At 35.7% G+C, this 21,554-nt stretch overlaps 1 protein-coding gene across 4 annotated transcripts in view; it reads left to right on the top strand.

Annotated features, from left to right (window-relative positions):
* The window catches only part of LOC149786526 (uncharacterized), a 222,868-nt gene extending 208,863 nt beyond the window's left edge, over positions 1 to 14,005 (top strand). For all 4 annotated transcript variants that reach the window (XM_089977028.1, XM_089977029.1, XM_089977030.1 and 1 more), the window contains 2 exons: positions 10,588 to 10,755; positions 12,168 to 14,005. In XM_089977028.1, coding sequence (XP_089833154.1) covers positions 10,588 to 10,755; positions 12,168 to 12,304 — 305 coding nt within the window. In that variant the 3' untranslated portion in view covers positions 12,305 to 14,005. The remainder of the gene's footprint in view (positions 1 to 10,587; positions 10,756 to 12,167) is intronic.
* The last annotated feature ends 7,549 nt before the right edge of the window (positions 14,006 to 21,554 follow it).

Genomic DNA, 21,554 nt, shown 5'->3' with positions numbered 1-21,554 from the left:
AGCTGCCTCGCTTGGCACTCAGTATCAAGAGGTTAGTGTTAGGACTGGTTGGCCTGGTGTTAGGATAATGTGACTGGGTGGGACATCATGCTACATGTCTGCGGCATGATGCCCCAGTGCTAGACATCACTATAAACTGACACACTGCAGACATCGTAGCAATATGACTGAAAAATTGTTAAAGCTACGTTAAAAATCCAAATCACATCACATTACACTGTCCTAGTGATACTGTTTTTGGGAGCCATGGAATATGTTGGCTTGTAGTGAGATTGCCTAGTAATGGTACATTACTCTTTCATTATAATGCTATCTGTGGGGTATACCGTCTTATAGTGAAACTGCCTTGTAATGAAATACATAATATGCATATAATTATACTACTGAATTATGAAAAACTATATCTCTCTAATAACTAGAACCTAGTTATATGTATAATGAATGGACCTTCAGTGAGAAAATATTTTATGATTCATAATTGAAAGATGTAAATGCAACACATTTTTTTTTGTTATGACCCCTGGTGAACTATCAAGAAGAAGTAATTGGTGATGAGGGAGTGGAACATATGAATTTGTAGTTGCTTGTCGACAAAGTTGTTCTAGATTCATTTGAAATTAAGGAATTAATTGATACAGTGCTTACTTATAGTGCAGGTAAAAAACTTAAAGGATCCCAATCCCAAGGCTCTTGGAATATTGGTATGATCCTTGTGTTGTATTTTTAGTGTTTTATTATTTTATTTTGTGTGTTTGTGTAGTTTATTCCAGGTTTAAAAAAAATATAAAACCATGCCCCCTCCTTCATAACTTGGATATTGGGATCACATCTATCTCTCTATCCATCTGTCACTGTCACAATATAGCCTCCATTTAATTTAGACAAATAGTCATAAAATCAGGTGCAATAGTTTGTTCTTGATGTAAAGTGGTGTGACACATTTTGTTTCTGACTCTACTTCCCTCCCCCCCCCCCAAGAGGGGTAAAAAAGTAATAAGTTAAAATAAAAATGCAATTACTGCTAAAATTATTTGAATGCAGTATGGTCTTTACCCCCTGGATATAAACTGTTGAGATCCCAATCCTATCACCACCTATACACGTTAGGCTTGAAAAGTCAATTCATAGGTTCAGCTAAGAATTGCCCCTGCAGGACTTAATTTTTTTTCTTCTTTCCTCACATAGATTTATTTGTGAATGGATCAAAAAAAATCAGTTAGAAAATTCTGTTTCTACTGGCATATTTTGACAGGGATGAGCTACTGTTTATATCTATGCTGCAATCCAGGAGCTTGACAAGGAACTAAAATACCTTTCTGTCAGTTTCAATCATACATGTTATTACCATTTAGGAAGAAAAAAGGAGACAAAAATATACATGTACCATTGAAATGCTTTGCTTTTTAATAAATATTTATAATATCCAAGATTGTATTTTCAAGCTTCAGATCAATCTCATAAATTGAAATGTAATTGCAGTCACTAATTGTCATTTATATGAAAAATAATTAAAATCACAATGATCATCTAATTCAAACATAATTGCAATCACTAATGGCCATTTAATTGAAACATAATTGCAGTCACTTATGATCATTTAATTCAAACATAATTGCAATCACTAATGGTCATTTAATTCAAGCATAATTGAAATCACTAATGGTCATCAATTCAAGCATAATTGCAATCACTAATCATCATTTGATTCAAACATTATTGCAATCACTAATGGTCATTTAATTCAAACATAATTGCAATCACTTATGAATCAATTGAAACATAATTGCAATCACTAATTATTATTTAATTGAAACATAATAAAAATCATGATGATCATTTAATTTAAACGTAATTGCAGTCACTAATGATAATTGTTAGGTGTTTAGGCTCTTTTAACAGTAACAGGAAAAAAGTAAAGACAACAAACTTTGTAAAATTTAACAAATAATTTGTTTCCCTAGAAAAACAAGATAAAAATAAGGAAAAGAACTTAAGATTTTAAGAATCAGATCCAAAAATAATCCAAGAATAATCCAAGAATAAAAAAAGTAGAAGTCCTAGTAATAAAGTGTTCTAATAAATCTGGGTTAGAGTCCTGATGAAATCCCAAATGGAATGCGATGACGTATGCTGTAGTCAGTGTAGTACTGATGTATTTACAGTTCTTTTTTTGAATTACAAAAAATAATATTCCATTGTTTGAATTCTGTAAATTCGATAACTGTCCTTGTCCTATAATTAATTATGAGCACAAGTATTCCAGGGAAAAATAATCACTTAGAATCCAAATAATTTAAACAAAAATTAAAAAAATTAAACTCAAACTGGGCACAACAAAAAACACCTGAACGTCTCCAGGTTTAATGCAAGACTAAAATTATTTCTCGATACATCACTATTAAATCTGGCTACTGTGCAAAACAGACACCTGGAAAAGGGTCAACCTTCCGGTAAAACCAGAATTTCGACATACTTGCTACTTGTTACCTGTCACATACTTCAAGTATGTCCTCCATTTCACTCTATAAACCTCACAATAAGAAAGAGTTAAAAAAAAAGAAAAAGGTCAGGAACCAACAAACAATTAAATTAAATCAAATATAAATTAAATCAAGTATACATACTTTAATTGAAACATAATTGCAATCACTTATGATAATTTAATTGAAACATAATTGCAATCACTTATGATCATTTAATTGAAATGTAATTGCAATCACTTATCATTAAACTGAAATGTGCTAACAGGCATTAATGACATTTAAACTGAGGGAAAAGGTGAAGTCATCTTCACTTTCTTTGCTCGCATTGACAGGTACTGGGGCATCTGTTTCACCTGAATCACACTCTAGCTTTGATGCTGTTAAATGAAGATAATATCAGAGAAATATTCTGGCATTTGTGAATTAAATGGTTGGACATAAAACATTTTTTTTCACCCTAAAAATGTAATGGTTTTGATAATGACTACTGACCACTGCAGTGGTTGAAGTGGTTGGAATGTTCACCATGGTTGCAGGACGCTGCAGGTTTGAATCCCAACCCAGTCATACCAAAGACTTATAAAAATGGTACAGAAAGCTGCCCCTCAAGGTGCCCACCATTATGAGCTTAGTGTTAGGACTAGTCGGCCTGGTGTAAGGATAATGTGACTGGGTGGGACATGATGCTACATGTCTGGATGACCCTGTGCAAGACATCAAGATATGTTAAAAATACAAATCACACACATACATATAGTCCACTGTGTTTTAAGTGGGCACAGTATTAGGCTACATGTTAAACAGCATATCTCATGGCTAATTAATCAGTATGAAAGAAAATCTTCATTGTACAATTTGGAATTATGGACATGATTGTGGTGAATTACATTATAGAATTTTACATAAGATTTACTGTCCATCCTTTTGGAATGTTTAGCTCTATTAAAATGATACATGAAATCTAAGTTAACTCAGTTTTCAAAGTATGTGAGTTTTAAATTCAATCCCTGCTCAGGGTCATTGGAAACTAATAAGATTTCCACCATATAACCATATAAACACTTACTGGACATGAAAATTTGAATTCAGAAGTACAACTAACAAGGAATCCTGGGCATGTTCTAAACCACAGCTCCGGGAAGTTAGCCTCTGGGTTATGACTGGGAAACAATTACTCAGATCTACTCCCTGTACACATATATTTGTATACACTTATTGGTCATGAAAAGACTCATTCAGGCATAAAAGTAAAGTTGACCACTAGTTCTATCATTATACCCTATAGATTTGGCCCCTAACCCAGCCTTAGTTTCCAGCTACTGAGCCCCTGGGTCACAACATTGAAACTGTTGAGACTCACACTCTATACAAATTAATATACACTCTTACTGGACGTGAAATGATGAATTAAACTATGCAACCAATATTGGTTCCCAAGTGTATTCTTATATCCCACCACTCTCATATCACCCAATGACTTAGGTACTGGGTCATTAAAAACTATGCTGTAATAACTTCAAACCTCGAAAATCCCACTCGCAAGCTCGCAATTTTCTAGTGGAAAAATGTCATTTGCAAGCTTCTCCTTTAAAATATTTTATATTTATTTACTGGCAGTCAATTTGACTAGCATTTTCAGTTAAAATTTAAATGGCAGTTGCCGAGAACATAGAATAACAATAATAATGTACTTATACGTCTTAAATGCATGCCATCCTTGGGCAAGAGGCATGCATAAAGGCATATTCGGTGCATACATACCCACCCCTTTCTGTGTATTGTCAACTGTGCATCTGTACTGAAGTAACTCGACAATATTCAGATTAGTTCAGATTCAGAAGTGTCAGTTGCATCAGCAGCAAGCACCCTGTCCAGTACAGACATCACCTGGGTATCACATGCTGTGTGTTAGTTTCCATGTTTTCTTTTAAGTTCATTATTTTCTATTTTGTGTTTACATTATCTTTTAGTCACCCCCCACTTACCTGAGTATTCTGTGTTTTGATTACTGAATATTATTTACAGTGATATTTAATATAGCTATTTTTAATAAGTTCTAAATAATTGGTACTTCACAGCTCCAGGCAAAAATCACATGGGTGGACATAAGCGCAAGCTTGCAGTGGCTGATTTTTAGGTTAAAATGTTTTTATAAAAACTGCAATTATTATGCTAAAAAAAGAAGTAATAAAACCAAAGTATTTATTATTATTAAAACAAAGACAAATATGTCATGTCAGTTTTTTTTTATATTCACCTGAACCTATTGTATATTTGATGTTGACAGTTGTTGTCATCCTCCCCACTTTCCCTTTGTTGACTTTCTTTGGCTAGCAAGTCATCATAACAAATTTTGAGTTACCCATGGCTAAAACTTTCAACGGTTGAATAACATATAGTGGGTACTGTTGAATAACTTCATTATGTTAATTGGTGTACACTTTGCACCTTTTGTGGTTCATTGCATGACTTAGATGTATTTCGTTATTGTTAAAACTATGCATTGGTGACTAGAATCACAGAGTGTAAAATGTCCAAGGTCTCAGAGGACACTCTCTTGGTAATCCAAGCTCCACTAGCTCAGATGATAGGTCTGTAGTTTATGGCTTTATCCTCTAGGCAGGTACTCTTTATGACTCTTCTCTTCTTCCTGGTATGATTTACATGGATGTACAAGACTTCCGAGATGGGAAGAAAAAACCCACAACAACTACCCCAAGTTAATATGGGGACAAGCTTAATGAACATATTAACCATGATCCTACTATGGAGAGAACTGAGTTTGCATTGAAAGAGATCAGTTGGATAGTGTCATTTGCCCAGTGCCTATCACTGCTGTAATCAGAGCAGGTGTACAAAGTCTGGGCTGTTGTGGGCAGGGATGATGAGCAATGGGGAGGACCATAAGTCATTACATATGCTTCCACAATCTTCGCATGATCAAGGAGATTACTGATGTTCTGTCTATCAAGATTCAGGACCCTAATAACTCCTCATAAAATCAGTTGCCTTCATATTTATCTGCCACTGTTACAATATGCACTCGGACATGTACATTTATAGCCTGACTATAACAACCCATAACCCCCCCACCCCCAATTTCAATAATGAAAACCTTTAATGCAATAAAAAGTGCAAGGAGCTTAGTCAGTTCATTCATTGATTTATACTTTCTAACGCGACTGTGAATAGAGTGGCCCTAACAGCATCATCATCTGCACATTTCATGCCTAATGGAAGTTTTCAGTATAATTGACGGACATGCTTAAGATCCATTTCCAGTTCCTGGACAAGTCCATTTTCAGCAATGGGATGTGTGCACGACTACAGATGTACGTACATAAGTCAGCTGCTTCTGATATTTACAATGTCGAATCAAGACTAGGAAAAGAATGACAACAAAAGATTTGCCTTTCATGTGGATTTAACAAGCAGTTTAATTTTTATGTTAATGTGTGCAAAGGGATATAATTCAAAACTCATTGTTATGAAATTTACAGAATTATCCGGCAGTTACCGAACAGGATGAACTACGTCATTATGTTGTCTGATGGAAATAAACTAGCCCATAGTGTATGTAATATGGCGCCATCTTCGTATTGAAAGTCTGTTAAGCATGAAAGGTGCAAGCAGGGCCGGTGCCAGACTATCTGGCGCCCTAGGCAAGGTTAGATTATGGCACCCCCCACCCCCCCGGAAAATATCAATTTCAAAATTTATAAACAATAAATAAGGAGTTACCCACCTCAGTTTGGTTTCCGCGGCAAACTGAAGGTTTGGTATACGTGTGATTCCACGGAAAAACTCGTGGCCTATAAAAACACGCGAACGTAATTACGTCCTGAAAGTTTCGTATACGCGCGATTTTCACTCATTTTGCTTGTTCCGGTCAGCCTGGTGTTTCGGTCAGACTGAATCTACCCGATTATTTGTCCCTGTATGAAATAAACCAGGATAAAAATCGACCCTCAATAAAATTGAAATTTATTTATTTATTTTTCAAAACTGTTGTTGATTTGGAGAAATGTGCCCCCTGAAATCAGCACCCTAGGTGGCTGCCTAGTTTGCCTATATGGTTGCGCCGGCCCTGGGTGCAAGGTAAGGTATGCCAGTATTAGTGTCATTCTGGTGACAGGTTAGAAATTATAAGACAAGACAAGATTCAGTTGACTTAGTTTTGTGCACTTTTTATCACATTAAACATTTTTGTTATTGAAATCGATAGGGGGTACAAATAAACAGGGATGTATACAGGGTTCCCACGCTACCAGGAAATCCGGAAAAAGTCATGAGAAATTATATATTTTTTCCCGACCGTGAAAAGTCCTTGAATTTTGCAAATATTGATGAAAGTCTGGAAAAACCTGGAAATTTCCCTCCACAACTTGACGCATGAAACAATTACCTAATTGAGTCATAACTGAACTGATCATGAGTTAAATTGATCGAGTTCTAACCAGAATATTAGGAGTTTGGCTGGATGGATCATTTGGCTGCTTGTCATAAATATGTTGAGACAATCCAAACACTCAGTGGATTTAATTCATCTAGTAGACATTTTGTTTCACAGACAGCTTGATATTTGTATTTTCTTTCATGGAAGGTATGAAAACCAGACTAGCATCACAAGAGGCCAACATGGTGGTGTTAAAGCATAGCCGCTTAGTGGATGGGCCAGCAAACTTAAATGTTGTTAAATCGAATTATACCTGCATAAAATCGATATGAAAATTATTTTTTTCTCAGAAATTTCAAGTATTAAAATCGTTATGTTTTTAATCTGCTGAAAGACGGTAAAAATAATGCGTTGATGAAATTTGAGCTGGTACTAGCGATTTTCATTGCTAGTGGCAAGAGCACACAGAATCTCACTACTGTCATTTTCAAACATTGTAGAAAAAATATTAAATGAAAGTCATATACCAGTTGTAATGAAAATACAAAGTGAAAGAGCACAAAATTCTCTACATTTATTCCAAGACCATCTTCGGGGTTTTGTTGTATCACATGACCACCATGTTGATATGTGCTCTCACACACAGGGATCAAATAAAGCAGAGAACCATACTACTCTGCTTGATGAATCGAACTGGCCAAGTTTCTTGTAGCTGTTCTCTAAATAAATATGTTGAGAATTATATGTTCTTTCTGGTATTTACAAAAGGTATTAGACTTTCATTTAATATAATTGAAATTTTGTACAACAACATTCAAAAGGCGTTTGTTGTTGAAATCACATGACTAGTGGACTTCAAATGTCATTGTTTGAGATTTATGATGTCATGTGACTATTAACGCAATTACCAGGTCAGGTTTCATCTGTGCTGAGTTTCATCTAGTCTATCAGCAGATTAAAGACATAACGATTGTAATACTTGCCATTTTTGAGAAAACAGATAATTTTTCTATCGATTTCATGCAGGTTTAAGTCAATTTAACATAGTTTAAATTTGCTTGGCCCACTGGTAAGCTATCTTACAGTGGCGGCAGATTCCAAATTTGTTATATGTAATTGCTCTGAACCCACACTCCATCCTAAATGTCCAAATGTGAAAAATGGGGTTGGAATATTCGGACGAAACCTGGATTTGAACTTTGGTGTGAAACTGTTACACAGTGACATGTAGCTTGAAGCATTGGTTTCAGATCTTATAATAAAATGGAATGCAGGAGAAAAGGGAAATTGTCATCCCTTTTATTATATATTAAGAAACGATAAGAGTGCATGTATCAATACAGGTTTGGGGACTGGTTTATTGAACTACAAGAAGACAAGTTGATTTTGCAGAAAATTCAGGCCTTGTTTATTCAACAATATATCATTTAGAAGGTCTTTTGTCAAAATTTAAATCAACCCTTTTGTAAATGTCTTTAAATGATAGAAATTTTAACCAAATGGTCTTAAGGACTTTAGGTGGGTTAAAAGTTTTGAGATTTTATTGACACATAATTTCAGGGTTAAACTTTTTTCGCTACAAGATAAGATTCTGATACTTTGCATTTATTGGGTATTGTTCATACCGTGATAGGAAATGTTTAACATGTACATATATTACTCTTGAATTCTTTAGAATTAAAGGATTGAAAGGAAACAAAATAATTTATGCTCATTATGTTGTTTCCATGTAGAAACATAATGTAGGTCAGCAAAGTAAATTTAGAATTTGTATTATGTACATTGAAATGGCTTTAAATACCAGTTTATAGGAATATAGTCAGATTTGTTTTGTGTGACTCCTTTTGTGGTTTTGTACATGATCATCTTCTCCGACATATGTTTTGGAGAGTCTTGAAAGAGAAACATTTTCAGATTTGGAAAATGCATGTTTTATAATGCAAAATGTTCTTTAATTCCATTCAGTAATGGTCATATATTAACCTTGAAAAAATTAATTTCATCCTGGAAAAAAACTGGAAATGACCTGGAAATTTATATTTAGAAAAGCATTGGGAACCATGTGTATAGTCAGACTATAGACATTCCAAGTCAGGGCAAAGCTATACATGTATGCGTTGCATTTCTGTGAGATAGGCTGTCAAGTGTACCAGACAGCATCAAAGTTGGTTGGCTTCACTTTAATCTTCCAACTTGCAGAGGTAGCAGGCAACAATCAGGCTTGTAAATGTTGTATTGCGATACTTGTTAATGAGGCAGCTTGCCATACTATTGCAAATACCCTGATGGCTTTGTGGGATTAATGAGACATAGTGCTTGTCTTACTCAACAATGGGACATTCGCTTGTCTTCGTTCAAATCCATTTACTCTGAGAACCTACAGTCGTTACATAAAGGAATTGAGTGTGCGTGTGTGATTTGGATTTTTAATGTAGCTTTAAAAATTATTTAGTCATATTGCTACAATGTCTGCAGTGTGACAGTTTATAGCAATGTCTAGCACTGTGGCATCATGCTGCAGACATGTAACATGATGTCTCACCCAGTCATATTATCCTGACACCAGGTTGACCAGTTCTAACACTAACCTCTTAATGTTGAGTGCCAAGCGAGGCAGCTATTAGTGCCATTTTTTTTGTAAGTCTTTGGTATGACTTGGCCGAGGATCAAACCCATGACCTTCCGCATCTGAGGCAGATGCTCTAATCTCTAGGCCACCGGAGCAGTCTTAAAGGCATTGAGCCTTGTGAGCAAACATAATTGGTTCAGTTTGGGAACTGACTCTGTTTTCTCACAGTGATCAGGGCCTGCTAGTCAGTTCACACCAAAAATGGCCAACAAGTCAGAGAGAGCCTTGTCATGGCCTGTATCCATTTTCTCATGATATTTGAAGATTTCATAACTTTACATCTATGCCAATTTCTTCCTGAAGAGAACGTAAAGGAAATTGGCCATTTGCTAAATTGGTAGGTGATGATGTTATGGTCCTTGTACCAGCATGTAAAACTGGCCACATTAATTTAAAGCAGAGGTTCTTCAAGTGTTTGAGTTCCTCTCTTTCTGATAGAATGAGTAAATTGTTGACTCAGGACCAGTTTCACCTAAGAGGAACATTCGGAACCACCTTGCAGGTCTGGTTCTACATATTTTAAAATCATTTCTCAGAATCAGAACATTTGGAATGCTTTTGTATCCCTAGATCCTGTCCCATCTGGATGAGAGTTCATCCAGTGTCCCAACCGAATGAAAAGAGCATTTACTGGCATCTGCATCAGGGATCAGTAGCACAAACTGCAGGCACCTGTTTGTGAAAAGATTAGATCCCAAGATAACATATCTGATGACACCAAAGATAATATATCAGGTGAAATATTGATGAGCGTATCAACTTTCACACCGTGAGCAGAAGTTTTTGATGTGAACTCTGTTACAATGCTTTATGATGATGTACCACCAATGAAAATCTTGTATTTTTTCAGGGAATGCAGTTCCTGTAAAACAAATAAAAGTGACCCTGGGAATTTTATAACCTTTATCTCTTACAGAATTGTAGCAGCTTTACCTCTGGTGCTGTATTTTTTATCTTAAGTTTTTTGCAATTTTCACCTTTTCATTCATCAAAGTTTTAATCAGCTTTATGTAGCCATGATTGTGCTGATGTGCCATTAAACTGATTATTTACATACATAGCTTTTAATTTTCTTGTAGGCTCGGAGAAGGTGTACAAGTGTGACATTGTTCTCCTTGCTATGGGATTTGTTGGACCAGAGAGAAAGATTGTTGAGGAGCTGTCTGTGAAACTGGACCCCCGTGGTAACATTGAAACTCCCAGGAATCGTTACTCTACCAGCATCCCAAAACTGTATGCAGCAGGAGGTATGTATCAGTCAGGATAGGTCTGTTACCAGTAATAATAAGAAAAAGAAGAAGTGAAAATTTACTTATTGCTTAGTGTTGCTCATGCTTTAATGTACAGAATGTTTGTAGCTGTCTTGTGCAGTTTTAGTTTTCAAGTTTTGTAGGTATTCTTCTATGGGAATGCAGGGATTTTTGTATGTACTGTAATGTTTTTTTTTAGTTTTGTATTATCAAAGAATACATTGCACTAGTTGAACTTTCAGGCTGTCTCATTAATTCTTTCAGGCTGTCTCATTAATTAATTGTTTAAACAACACACAAGGCAATAAGTTCATTAAAACTTTATTGTCATAATGTGAGCAAATCTTGTGAGAGCACACTGCACCAGCCTTGCTCTGAATACCTCAAAGCAGGAGAGACAGCATGGTCCGACACATATGTGTGGAGCTGCAAGGGGCTGATACAACATATATAGGAACACTGATAACTGAAACTTGATAAGTCTGATCCTGAAGATTGCTGTAATAAAAAACGGCAGTCAATACTCCATACATGCACTGTAGGAGGCAGATGTGAAGTAAATGGGGATAATATTTGAGTACATTTAAGCATTTAAATACTGACACAAATGTGGGAGGGGGGCAAAAGTGAAGTTGTGAATGAATGAAATTTGGCAATGGCCCAGAACAGAGCTGGAACTGGGTGCTATTCAGGAATTGTTCCAATGTATGAAGTAGTTGTGGTGGGCAGGTGGATGGTTTCAAGTTAAATACAGCATCCACATTGAAAAGAACACATCTGTATGGGTGTACCAGTTGCTGTATGAATGTCAACACTACTGACAACCCATTCATCTGATTGACTAAATTTACTTACTAGCTTATTAACATATGCTGGCTGGCAATGACATCAGCAAAGTCTGCATAGTGGCCAAAGATGGGGCCTATCAGAAAGCCAGAGAAGGATGCATTGTATGTTGCTCAGACTAGTGTGTTGCTCAAACTACATTTAATAAATCAAATTATAATAACATTGAAATTGGTTGTTGTATTAGGACCAGTCCTTTTATTTCACAACTTGAAACAATCTCTTATGCAAAGGTATACCCTTGTTTGTGTGAAAGGAAACTTTTATAAAACTTGAGTTGGTTATTAAACAAAGTTACAACAGAATTGTATCATTTTGAATACTCTTCCATTGGAAGTACACATATACATATAGTCATAGAACATTTACATTGACAGTAACTCAAATTTGTTTCGAAAAAAAATGTCTTGATGGATTTAGAGTATAATGAATGAAATTGATCTTGTCTGTTGTTTATTCTTTTTGTTTTTCTATTATTTCTAGTGCAGCTATCTTACATTTTTCTTGTTCTTCTTGCTTGATATTGTTGTAGGCATTCATGTATATTATATACTTACTTTCAGACTGTAGGCGTGGTCAGTCTCTAGTGGTTTGGGCCATAGCAGAGGGACGGCAAGCTGCCAGACAGATAGACTTGGATCTGATGGGAAAAACTTCACTAGCTGGTCCTGGTGGTATTGTATATCAGCCTGAAAATTAGAGAGCTACCAGAGGGAGGCCACTCTATGCTACCTATGGGAAACAAAATCATAGAATGCACTAGCTTTGCTGTAATGTGCATATATTACTAGACAATTCATGTTATTTTAAGATTTTACAAAGTCTAATTCCATCTGCTAAATTATCAGATACTACTAATATGTCCAATGATGTTGTTAGTAAGTAGTGATTGGACCCCATTATAGTTGATCAACTGTCAATTAGATGATTTGCATTTATAGTTATTGTCTTTTTTGAGGACACAGCTCAATACAATTGATTTTGTGTGAGTGAAAGTTTGGATTTTAGAAAATGTATTGTTTGTAATTTGTGATGCATTGTAACCATCAGTATATAAAAATCTTAATTAAATGTCCAGTACTTTAAGGTACAAAGGACTCCAATCATATTAAGGTTTTTTCAAATTATAAATTCTTAAGAAACAAACAGTATTTTTTAAACTTTAATTATTCTTTTAGAGCTGAATAAAAATCATTATTGTATGGTGTATGCAAAAAAGTAGACATTTCAGCATCAGGATGCCAAGATTTATTCTATACACTATTGGTTAGACACTGTACAATATATGTGAAATGTGTACTCAACATTCTTACCACAGAAATCTTTCTTAGGTATCTGTGATCAGAGTTTCAGAAGTTTATTCTGATTTAATTTTTATGCTGTATAGGCAATTTTATCATGTTATTTATATGAACTTTATATTTCAGGGTTTGATCTGATCAAATTAATATATCATTTTTATATAATTGTTTTCTGTTGCATATGCATGTTATGTAGTTTTACTTTGTTTTCACAACACATCCCAGAACATTGCACAATCTATGAGAGGCTGTTTATGTTTTATCACATTCGACATAATGCACTTTCTGTGCATTTAACACATTAATCAGGGTATGTTTAATACATTTTTAAGCTTATTATCATGAGAACACACCAGTGGCAACTGTTTTTTTCCATCATCTGTATTTTGGTAATTGAAGAATTTTTTCCCTTTTTGCTTGTTAACTCTTCACTCTGGTGGTTCATCCTTTCTTCCAGTATGATTGCATCAGTAAATACGTGATGCATTTATGAGATACTGACTTAATCAACAAATTTATTTGGTAATGATTCACCAGGCTTGCATGGTGGAAACTTCTTACAAAATTTATAATATTCTAGACAGATTTGAACAGCTGCTTCTCACCTGAGGCATGCAAGCATTAATACATAAAGTGACTCTCTTTATGCAGGGCTGTCCATTAGATTTAAAGTTGGAGGGTGAGTTGCTAAAGTTGGTGGGGCTCTGGGTGACCTCCCCTAATGGGGATAACAGGTTGTTTTTTTAAGTAGTCAGGTGTAAAGTAAAAGTAGCCAGGTAAATCACCTGGCTCCCGGCTGATAAGGAAAGCCCTGTTTGTGCAAACATAGGGCTGTTTACTTACTATGGCATGTAGATAAAATGTTGAATGTGGTTGCTGCATTTTCATCTTGTTTGAATAAGCAGATATCAAGACACAGGTATAACATTTTCAGTGTTGGTGATATTGGTGTCAGTAGTGGTGATGGTGTCAGTGATTTAAAATTTAGTGTCAAGATATCGTGTTCAATTTTTTGTCTGTTATGATGCTGCTTGAGTGGATTTGAATAACATTTTGAATAACATTCAGTTATTTCAGAATAAAGAAATTCAGTAAAATTTTGCTGTTTTCATGAATTTTATATCTTACATGTTCTGAACAGAAAATAATTATGCCCCACTTATGGGGATGTATTGTTTTGTTGCAGTTCATCTATATATCTCTGTGTCCATAAGTCTGTATGTCCATATATCTCTATATTCTTAAGTCTTAGTTTCTATGACCAAAGAGATTTTTTTAGTATTGGATAAAATTAAAATATACAAGTTTGAAAAGACAGGAAATAACAGAATATCAGTACCAATATCAGGTGATTGACTTGCAGTATGTTGGGTATGAGAATTTGGAAAACATAGGAATACATGGGATGAATGTGGATGAAGACCGTGACAAATCAGGGTAACTAGGTCAGCATCATGACATATCTGGATAACTGGGTCATATTCCTGCTGTTTCAGCACCATTTAGTTATGGTATTATCTGTGAGGAAGGGGGCTGTCTTTTATATAATAATGGTTTGCCAATCGTATTATGTATGTGGGGAAAGTAGGTGTGGAATTATGCTATACAGTCCTACTCACTTATATCGATATCAATTATGTTGACAAGCCACCTATTTCAACAAAAAAGCAAAGTTCCGGTCCCTTGGTCTACTATTACTACCAAATTTGTCATGCTTATGTCAACGTCGAGATAAAAAATAAACGTACATGTCGACAGAAGCTGTTGGTCCCAGTTTAAACAAATCTTTTGTTTTCTAATCATTAAGTCGACAAGCTGCCAGTTCCAATCCATACTTTGTTCAACAATTAGTTGATCTTGCCGACAGGCTTCAATTTTCCCGCCCAATCATTTATGTCGGCAAACGGCCATCTCCATACTGTACTTTATTCAACAATTAATTGATCTTGCCGCCAGGCTTTAATGTCACAGTCAGAAAAAAAAACAGGCTTTTGTTTGGTCCTATAAAGTTGGCCTCTTGTGGCAACTTAAATAAAAGCAATGAAATCTGATTGATTCTTACATTTTCCAAAGTGATCGGTGATTAAAACAAGTTTATTGTGCTGTGACAGTTTCCTTTTTAACTTTATTTAGCATGTGTCAATGTATACAATATTATGCCTTCATTAATCATATCAGCCACATATCTCTTGTTCGCTTTTATGTACTTTTCTCGATGACTTCTGAAAACTAAATACATGTACTGTTTTAGCCAACTTGTTGACAGGGTTTCATTTCCCTGTGAATAGCTCCATCCCCTTGGTAGCCTAAATAAGACGGGAACAGACTGACCAAAATGTAGGCCAGTTTAAGGACATGTACTTGAAGCATGTAAATAACAGCTATGCAACCATGTGTTAATGCTGACATTGAATATCATAGTGAATGTTTTTCATATCAGGATGTGACCAATGCAATATTTTATTGTGGATTTTATTTCATAAAGGTAACCAAAATGTAATTTGTTAATATGCAAGTGTATTTCACACTGGTTTTGTCTTCTTGTACTCACAATTTCCATTGATTGTTTTCTCAAAGTGTAAGTGCTACTCACTAACGACAGGTCACCCCTTACTGACGAATTAACTTGTATTTTTTTCCAACCCCCAACCCCCCCCCCACTTACCTTGACATCCACCTATGTCGACAATATTTCCTCGGGCCCGAGGATGTCGACATAAACAGGTAGGACTGTAGTATATATAGTGATAGATACAAGTGGTTGTGGGATTATGCTATAGTATATACAGTGATACAGGTAGGTGTGGAATTATGCTATAGTATATTTAGTGATAGATATAAGTGCGTGTGGAATTATGCTATAGTATATATAAGTGATAGATACAAGTGGGTGTAGAATTATGCTATAGTATATGTAAGTGATAGATACAAGTGGGTGTGGGATTATGCTATAGTATATTTAGTGATAGATATAAGTGGGTGTGGAATTATGCTATAGTATATATAAGTGATAGATACAAGTGGGTGTAGTATTATGCTATAGTATATATAAGTGATAGATACAAGTGGGTGTGGGATTATGCTATAGTATATATAGTGATAGATACAAGTGGGTGTGGAATTGTGCTATACTATATACAGTGATAGATACAAGTGGGTGTGGAATTGTGCTATACTATATACAGTGATAGATATAAGTGGGTGTGGGATTATGCTATACTATATACAGTTATAGATACCAGTGGTGTGGGATTATGCTATAATATATACAGTGTTAGATACAAGTGGGTGTGGGATTATGCTATTGTATATACAGTGATAGATACAAGTGGATGTGGGATTATGCTATACTGTGTACAGTGATAGATACCAGTGGGTGTGGGATTATGTTATAGTATATTTAGTGATAGATACAAGTGATGGGAATTCCCCTTTTGAGAGAAAGGTATTAATAACATCAGTTAGTAAAGGCAATACTGGATCTAAACACTCAAGCAGCAGTGATATTGGAATTGGATCAAGTTCACATGACTTTGGTGCACTCTTCATCAGGATTGTATGTACGAAATCCATAGAGACAGGTTCAAATGCTGCTAATGGTTTGCCACTCAAATTCTGTATCCCAACTGTATGGTGACAATGAGTCAATTGATATTGGGTGTGGGATTATGCTATAGTATATATAGTGATAGATACAAGTGGGTGTGGGATTATGCTATACGATATACAGTGATAGATACAAGTGGGTGTGGGATTATGCTATTGTATATACAGTGATAGATACAAGTGGATGTGGGATTATGCTATACTATATACAGTGATAGATACAAGTGGATGTGGGATTATGCTATACTATATACAGTGATAGATACAAGTGGATGTGGGATCATGCTATACTATATACAGTGATTGATACAAGTGGATGTGGGATCATGCTATACTATATACAGTGATAGATACAAGTGGGTGTGGGATCATGCTATAGTATATATAGTGATAGATACAAGAGAATAGCCAGAAGAATGAGAACAAGATGCAAGTTTGAAATACAAAATGGGAACTTGACTCAATGATATAGTATGATGGGGGATATAAGGGACTGATACATAGATATTCTGAGTGGACAACAATATCAAGAAACCATGTTGCTAAACGTAAATAGGAGAGATGGACAGAACTTTAGATTGAGTATATTAGATATGAGCAGTAGTTAATTTGGCTTTGGCAAAATCAAAACATCTGAAAGAGGAAGAAAAAGCACCACACCTGGCATTAAGTGCATCTGTGGAAGCAGAAATCTGGTTTTATTCACTTCCAGAGGACTTCGGAAATCTTTGACATAGCAATAAATGGACTGGATCCAAGTGTTTGATCATTCGTGTTGGCTAAGGAGGCAAAAGTACTGGAGGATATACAGAAGTATGGAATCATGGATCATTCGTGGTGGCAGTAAATTCAGAAAAGTTTGAAGGAGAGATTGCAAAATCAAAACTAGAAATGCAAGAATTTCGGCTCAAAAATAATTCTCATGATGCCATACAGAAGGAAACGAGGAGCAAGGAAGCAGAAACTGGGAAGAAAGACACCAGTGTTACAGAGGTGAGGACCACCATAAAGCATTAGATTGTGGATTCCAAAATGCAAGGTGCTTTAAATGCCACACATTGGGGCACATCAAGGCTGCATGTCGATATGCACCATACACACCACCAAAAGTAAAATACAGATAGGGATATGAACCTATCCCAGGGTCTTTTACATAAATCCCCTGGGATACAAACTTACATTTTTCTGCATTTAGGGAAAATATAAATCAGGAAGGTATAGGAAATACTGTATAGTAATAGTATGTAATAGTAACACAGAAGCATGATAAATGTTAGAATAGATACAGGCTTTAATAGATATGTGTACTACTCAAGGACAGGTGCTACTACATATACTGGTAAACCATTCAGAATTGATATTAAATAAATTAAAATTTTTGAAAACATCAGTTACTCAGTCATATTACAAATAGATTTCGTACAAAACCAAAGACTAATGTGGGTATGTGAGAAAGCTTGCCAGTAGCTTCTCGAGGGTCGGTGGTTCTTTCTGGGGATTTCCCGGGTTCTTCCTCAACCATTAATACTGGCCGCCATGTATAGCCTATCGTGTGCTGAAAAATGGTGTCAAACCCTACAACAACAACAACAAAACCAAAGAGCAAAGATTTATGCAAATAACTGCATAGAGATGCCAGTGGTGGGAATGCCACAATAGTGGAAGTTGTCCAGAGTCTGCACTTAGTGAACTCCCTGACAAACTTAATACCACAGTAATCCAGGAAAGGAATCCTGGCACTGTTATCAGGGGTTTAAATCAGCTCTCTGTTGCTAAAATAAAATACTTGACAAATGGCACCCGCCAAACATCAAGCACCACAGACTGAAAAGTTAATCTATTGCAAAGAACATGACAAGAAGCACATAACGATGCCACCTGGTGCTTAATTTAGATATTAATATTTTAGCTTTTGGTCTTATGCACTACATGTAAACACGTCTACAATGTATGGGACTTGCATGTTTAGGTACTCATCTTAATTCTCTATTGGTACTAAAGACCCTACCATAAAGCATATGGTTACTTGTGTTTTCTTATTAGACATAACTGATAACCTTTATAGCATTATAAAATTACCATTGTAGAAGTTTATGCGTCTCGGGATCAAATTTCTTAATCCAAGCTTTCCTCATATAGAAATTTGATCCCAGATGACCGAGTGGCGTAAGACTCGCGCCTTTAAAGATACGTCGCATCTCACCTCTGTCTGCGTTGGTTCGAGTCTCGGCTCGGACAGTGTGGATATGTTGTTGTTGTTGTGGGGTTTAACGCCATTTTTCAGCACGATAGGCTATACATGGCGGCCAGTATTAATGGTGGAGGAAGAACCCGGAAAACCCCGGAAAGAACCACCGACCCACGAGAAGCTACTGGCAGGCTTTCTCACATGCCCACATTGGCTGAATCTTAGACTCGAACCGCCGCAGACAGAGGTGAGAGTGTGGATATGTAAAAAAGCTTGCCAAGAGTTTCACGTGGGTTGGTGGGTTTTTTCCCGCATCCTTCTCCACTAAATTTACTGGCCGCCATAATGTGATGAAAAATGATGTTAAACTAACAAAGCCACGACAGTCATATAGAAGTGTCTACATCTGCTACAGAGGCAATAAAGAAATTCATATATAACTTCTAAAACTCTACATTTTTCCCAAGTGGTCTAAAGCGCTCTTCGTTACGGATCACTGCCATCTCACCTCTGTCTGCGGCGGTTCGAGTCTAAGATTCAGCCAATGTGGGCATGTGAGAAAGCTTGCCAGTAGCTTCTCGTGGGTCGGTGGTTCTTTCCGGGGTTTTCCGGGTTCTTCCTCCACCATTAATACTGGCCGCCATGTATAGCCCATCGTGCTGAAAAATGGCGTTAAACCCCACAACAACAACAACAACAAAATCTACATTTTTCTACAAACAAATGCTTGGAGTATATTTAGTAGAAAGTAAAATGAGATATAGATTATATTTCTCCTTGGAGGATTTGAACAAAACTTGCCAGGAAAAATGTGCATGATGTAAAGATTGTGTCACCCCTCGAAATATTATACACTCTTTTGAGTATTGCGTGCAGTAGTATATTGCCTTCCAAATATTATACTCTGGTGTAAAGATTTAAGTTATCCTGCCAGATATTATACTCTTTTGACTCTTGCATGATTAAATGATTGCAATGTACTGTAGTATGAGTAATGAGCTAGTCAGCAAAACTTGTATTTTTGGAAAAGATGATAAATGTAAAATTAGCACGTTGACTGAGGTTGACATGTTGACATGACTCGTACTCCATACATGGTTGTAAAAATGTAACAGATAGTTGAGATACTCTGTGCATGTAGAAATTATATTTATGTGATTTCATGATTTGACAAAGAGTGCCATAAGGAATGAGTATTCATACATCCAGCAATAATTAATTTCGTCGAATGTGAAATTTAAAAAAGAAATACAAAATTAGGTACAATATCGAATTAAAAGTACTGATTTAGTACGGGAGATAATGTATGAATTATTTTGTGGGTTATGCGTGTAACTGCTGATACCGTCGATTTTAAAGCAGTGCAATTGAGATCTTCAATAGTCCCATTGATTTTGACTTTTAACTTTCCAGCTTGAAAAGTATTGGGTATCTTTCAGCTTACGGTGTAAAATGTTACACAACATAATGCAGGTATGACATGCTGGTGTGAAGCAACCCAGTAAGCCATTTCAACTCTTACACCACACAGAAATCCTACTCTTCGATTTTAGTGAAGATAAAGGCAGTGGGATCCGAGAATTGATCTTGAAATGTTTATCTGATTCTTCGTTTATGTTGACCTTTTACCTTAAGACCTTGAAGTCGAGAAACGTTTTTGTATGTACGTGAGCATTATAGCTGTTAAGAGCCGATGAATCCATAATCAGTCGACATCGAGGCATCAGGCAGATGTCATAAGAACCTTTAACCTTTTGACCTTATAATCAGTAAATTTCTTTTCTGTCTTCAAAATAACTCTTTGCAAAAATGTCTTGAAGTACAGCCTAAGTAACTGCGTAGTAATTAAATGTTACCACATGGATAGAAAGATAAAACCATAGTCATACATACCGCTATAGGCATTCTAATACCAGTGGAAGTCAACGTACATGTTACAGTTTGGTTTTTCTTACATTGTACGTTATATTTTACACAAATATTTCAATTTATAGATTTGTTTACTTCAGCATAAGTGCTATTGAAATAGAGTTAATGTCATTACGAATATAGTCTGACATTTGGCATTGACAAATAACTTTGACCACTATGAGACAAATGGCAATGAAAATTAACATTGTCTTAGCTTTAAAATGATATATGTTCTGAACTTTCCTCATAAAATGTCAGTGGAAGGCAAATACACAAGATATGGCCCTGAACGTGATGCGATGGCTTGTCGACAAACATATACAGATGAAAGCACACCTTGATAATCCCTTTTGTCTGCCCGGCGTCATCAGATCAATCATAAAACATCATAGCGTAAACAGTGTCAAGATTCGTGTTATTACTTCAGACAAGCGTATTCCATGCGTTATAACAGTCTCAAGGCGAGATATTGTTGTCCCACGCAAAATATTAATTAGTCAATATATAATGTGTTTTATGTGTTTTTCAGAACTTATGATGCTTCAGCCTAACAATAAAAAGAAAGAAAATTTCTTTTTCTTTTTGTTTTGTTTGTTTTTTTCATAAATTTCAGTTCTGAGAAAAATGGTTTTGAACTTAAACTTCAGAAAAGGTACCATTTTTACTACACTTTTCCAGCTCCACCTCCTTTAAACACTAAACATTATATTGACAGATAAATTCTAAAACTTTTCTGTTCACATTCTAACATTTCAAATCCATGTATCAACGTACGAACCGCCACATTGCATGACAACCGGAAGTACAAGGGCTCGCACGAATTGGCAAAATATGTTAACCTTTTTCTCAAAACTAAATTTGCAAATATGGCATTATAGAATGTTCAAAGTAAGTTTAATTATTAAACCAACTACACCCTATAAGGTGGCAACACAGGAAAAACA

The sequence above is a fragment of the Sinohyriopsis cumingii genome, chromosome 12 (genome assembly GCF_028554795.1).
Source record: "Sinohyriopsis cumingii isolate HCF-2022 chromosome 12, ASM2855479v2, whole genome shotgun sequence".
Taxonomy (NCBI): domain Eukaryota; kingdom Metazoa; phylum Mollusca; class Bivalvia; order Unionida; family Unionidae; genus Sinohyriopsis; species Sinohyriopsis cumingii.
This window is presented reverse-complemented; position numbering and strand designations above follow the sequence as displayed.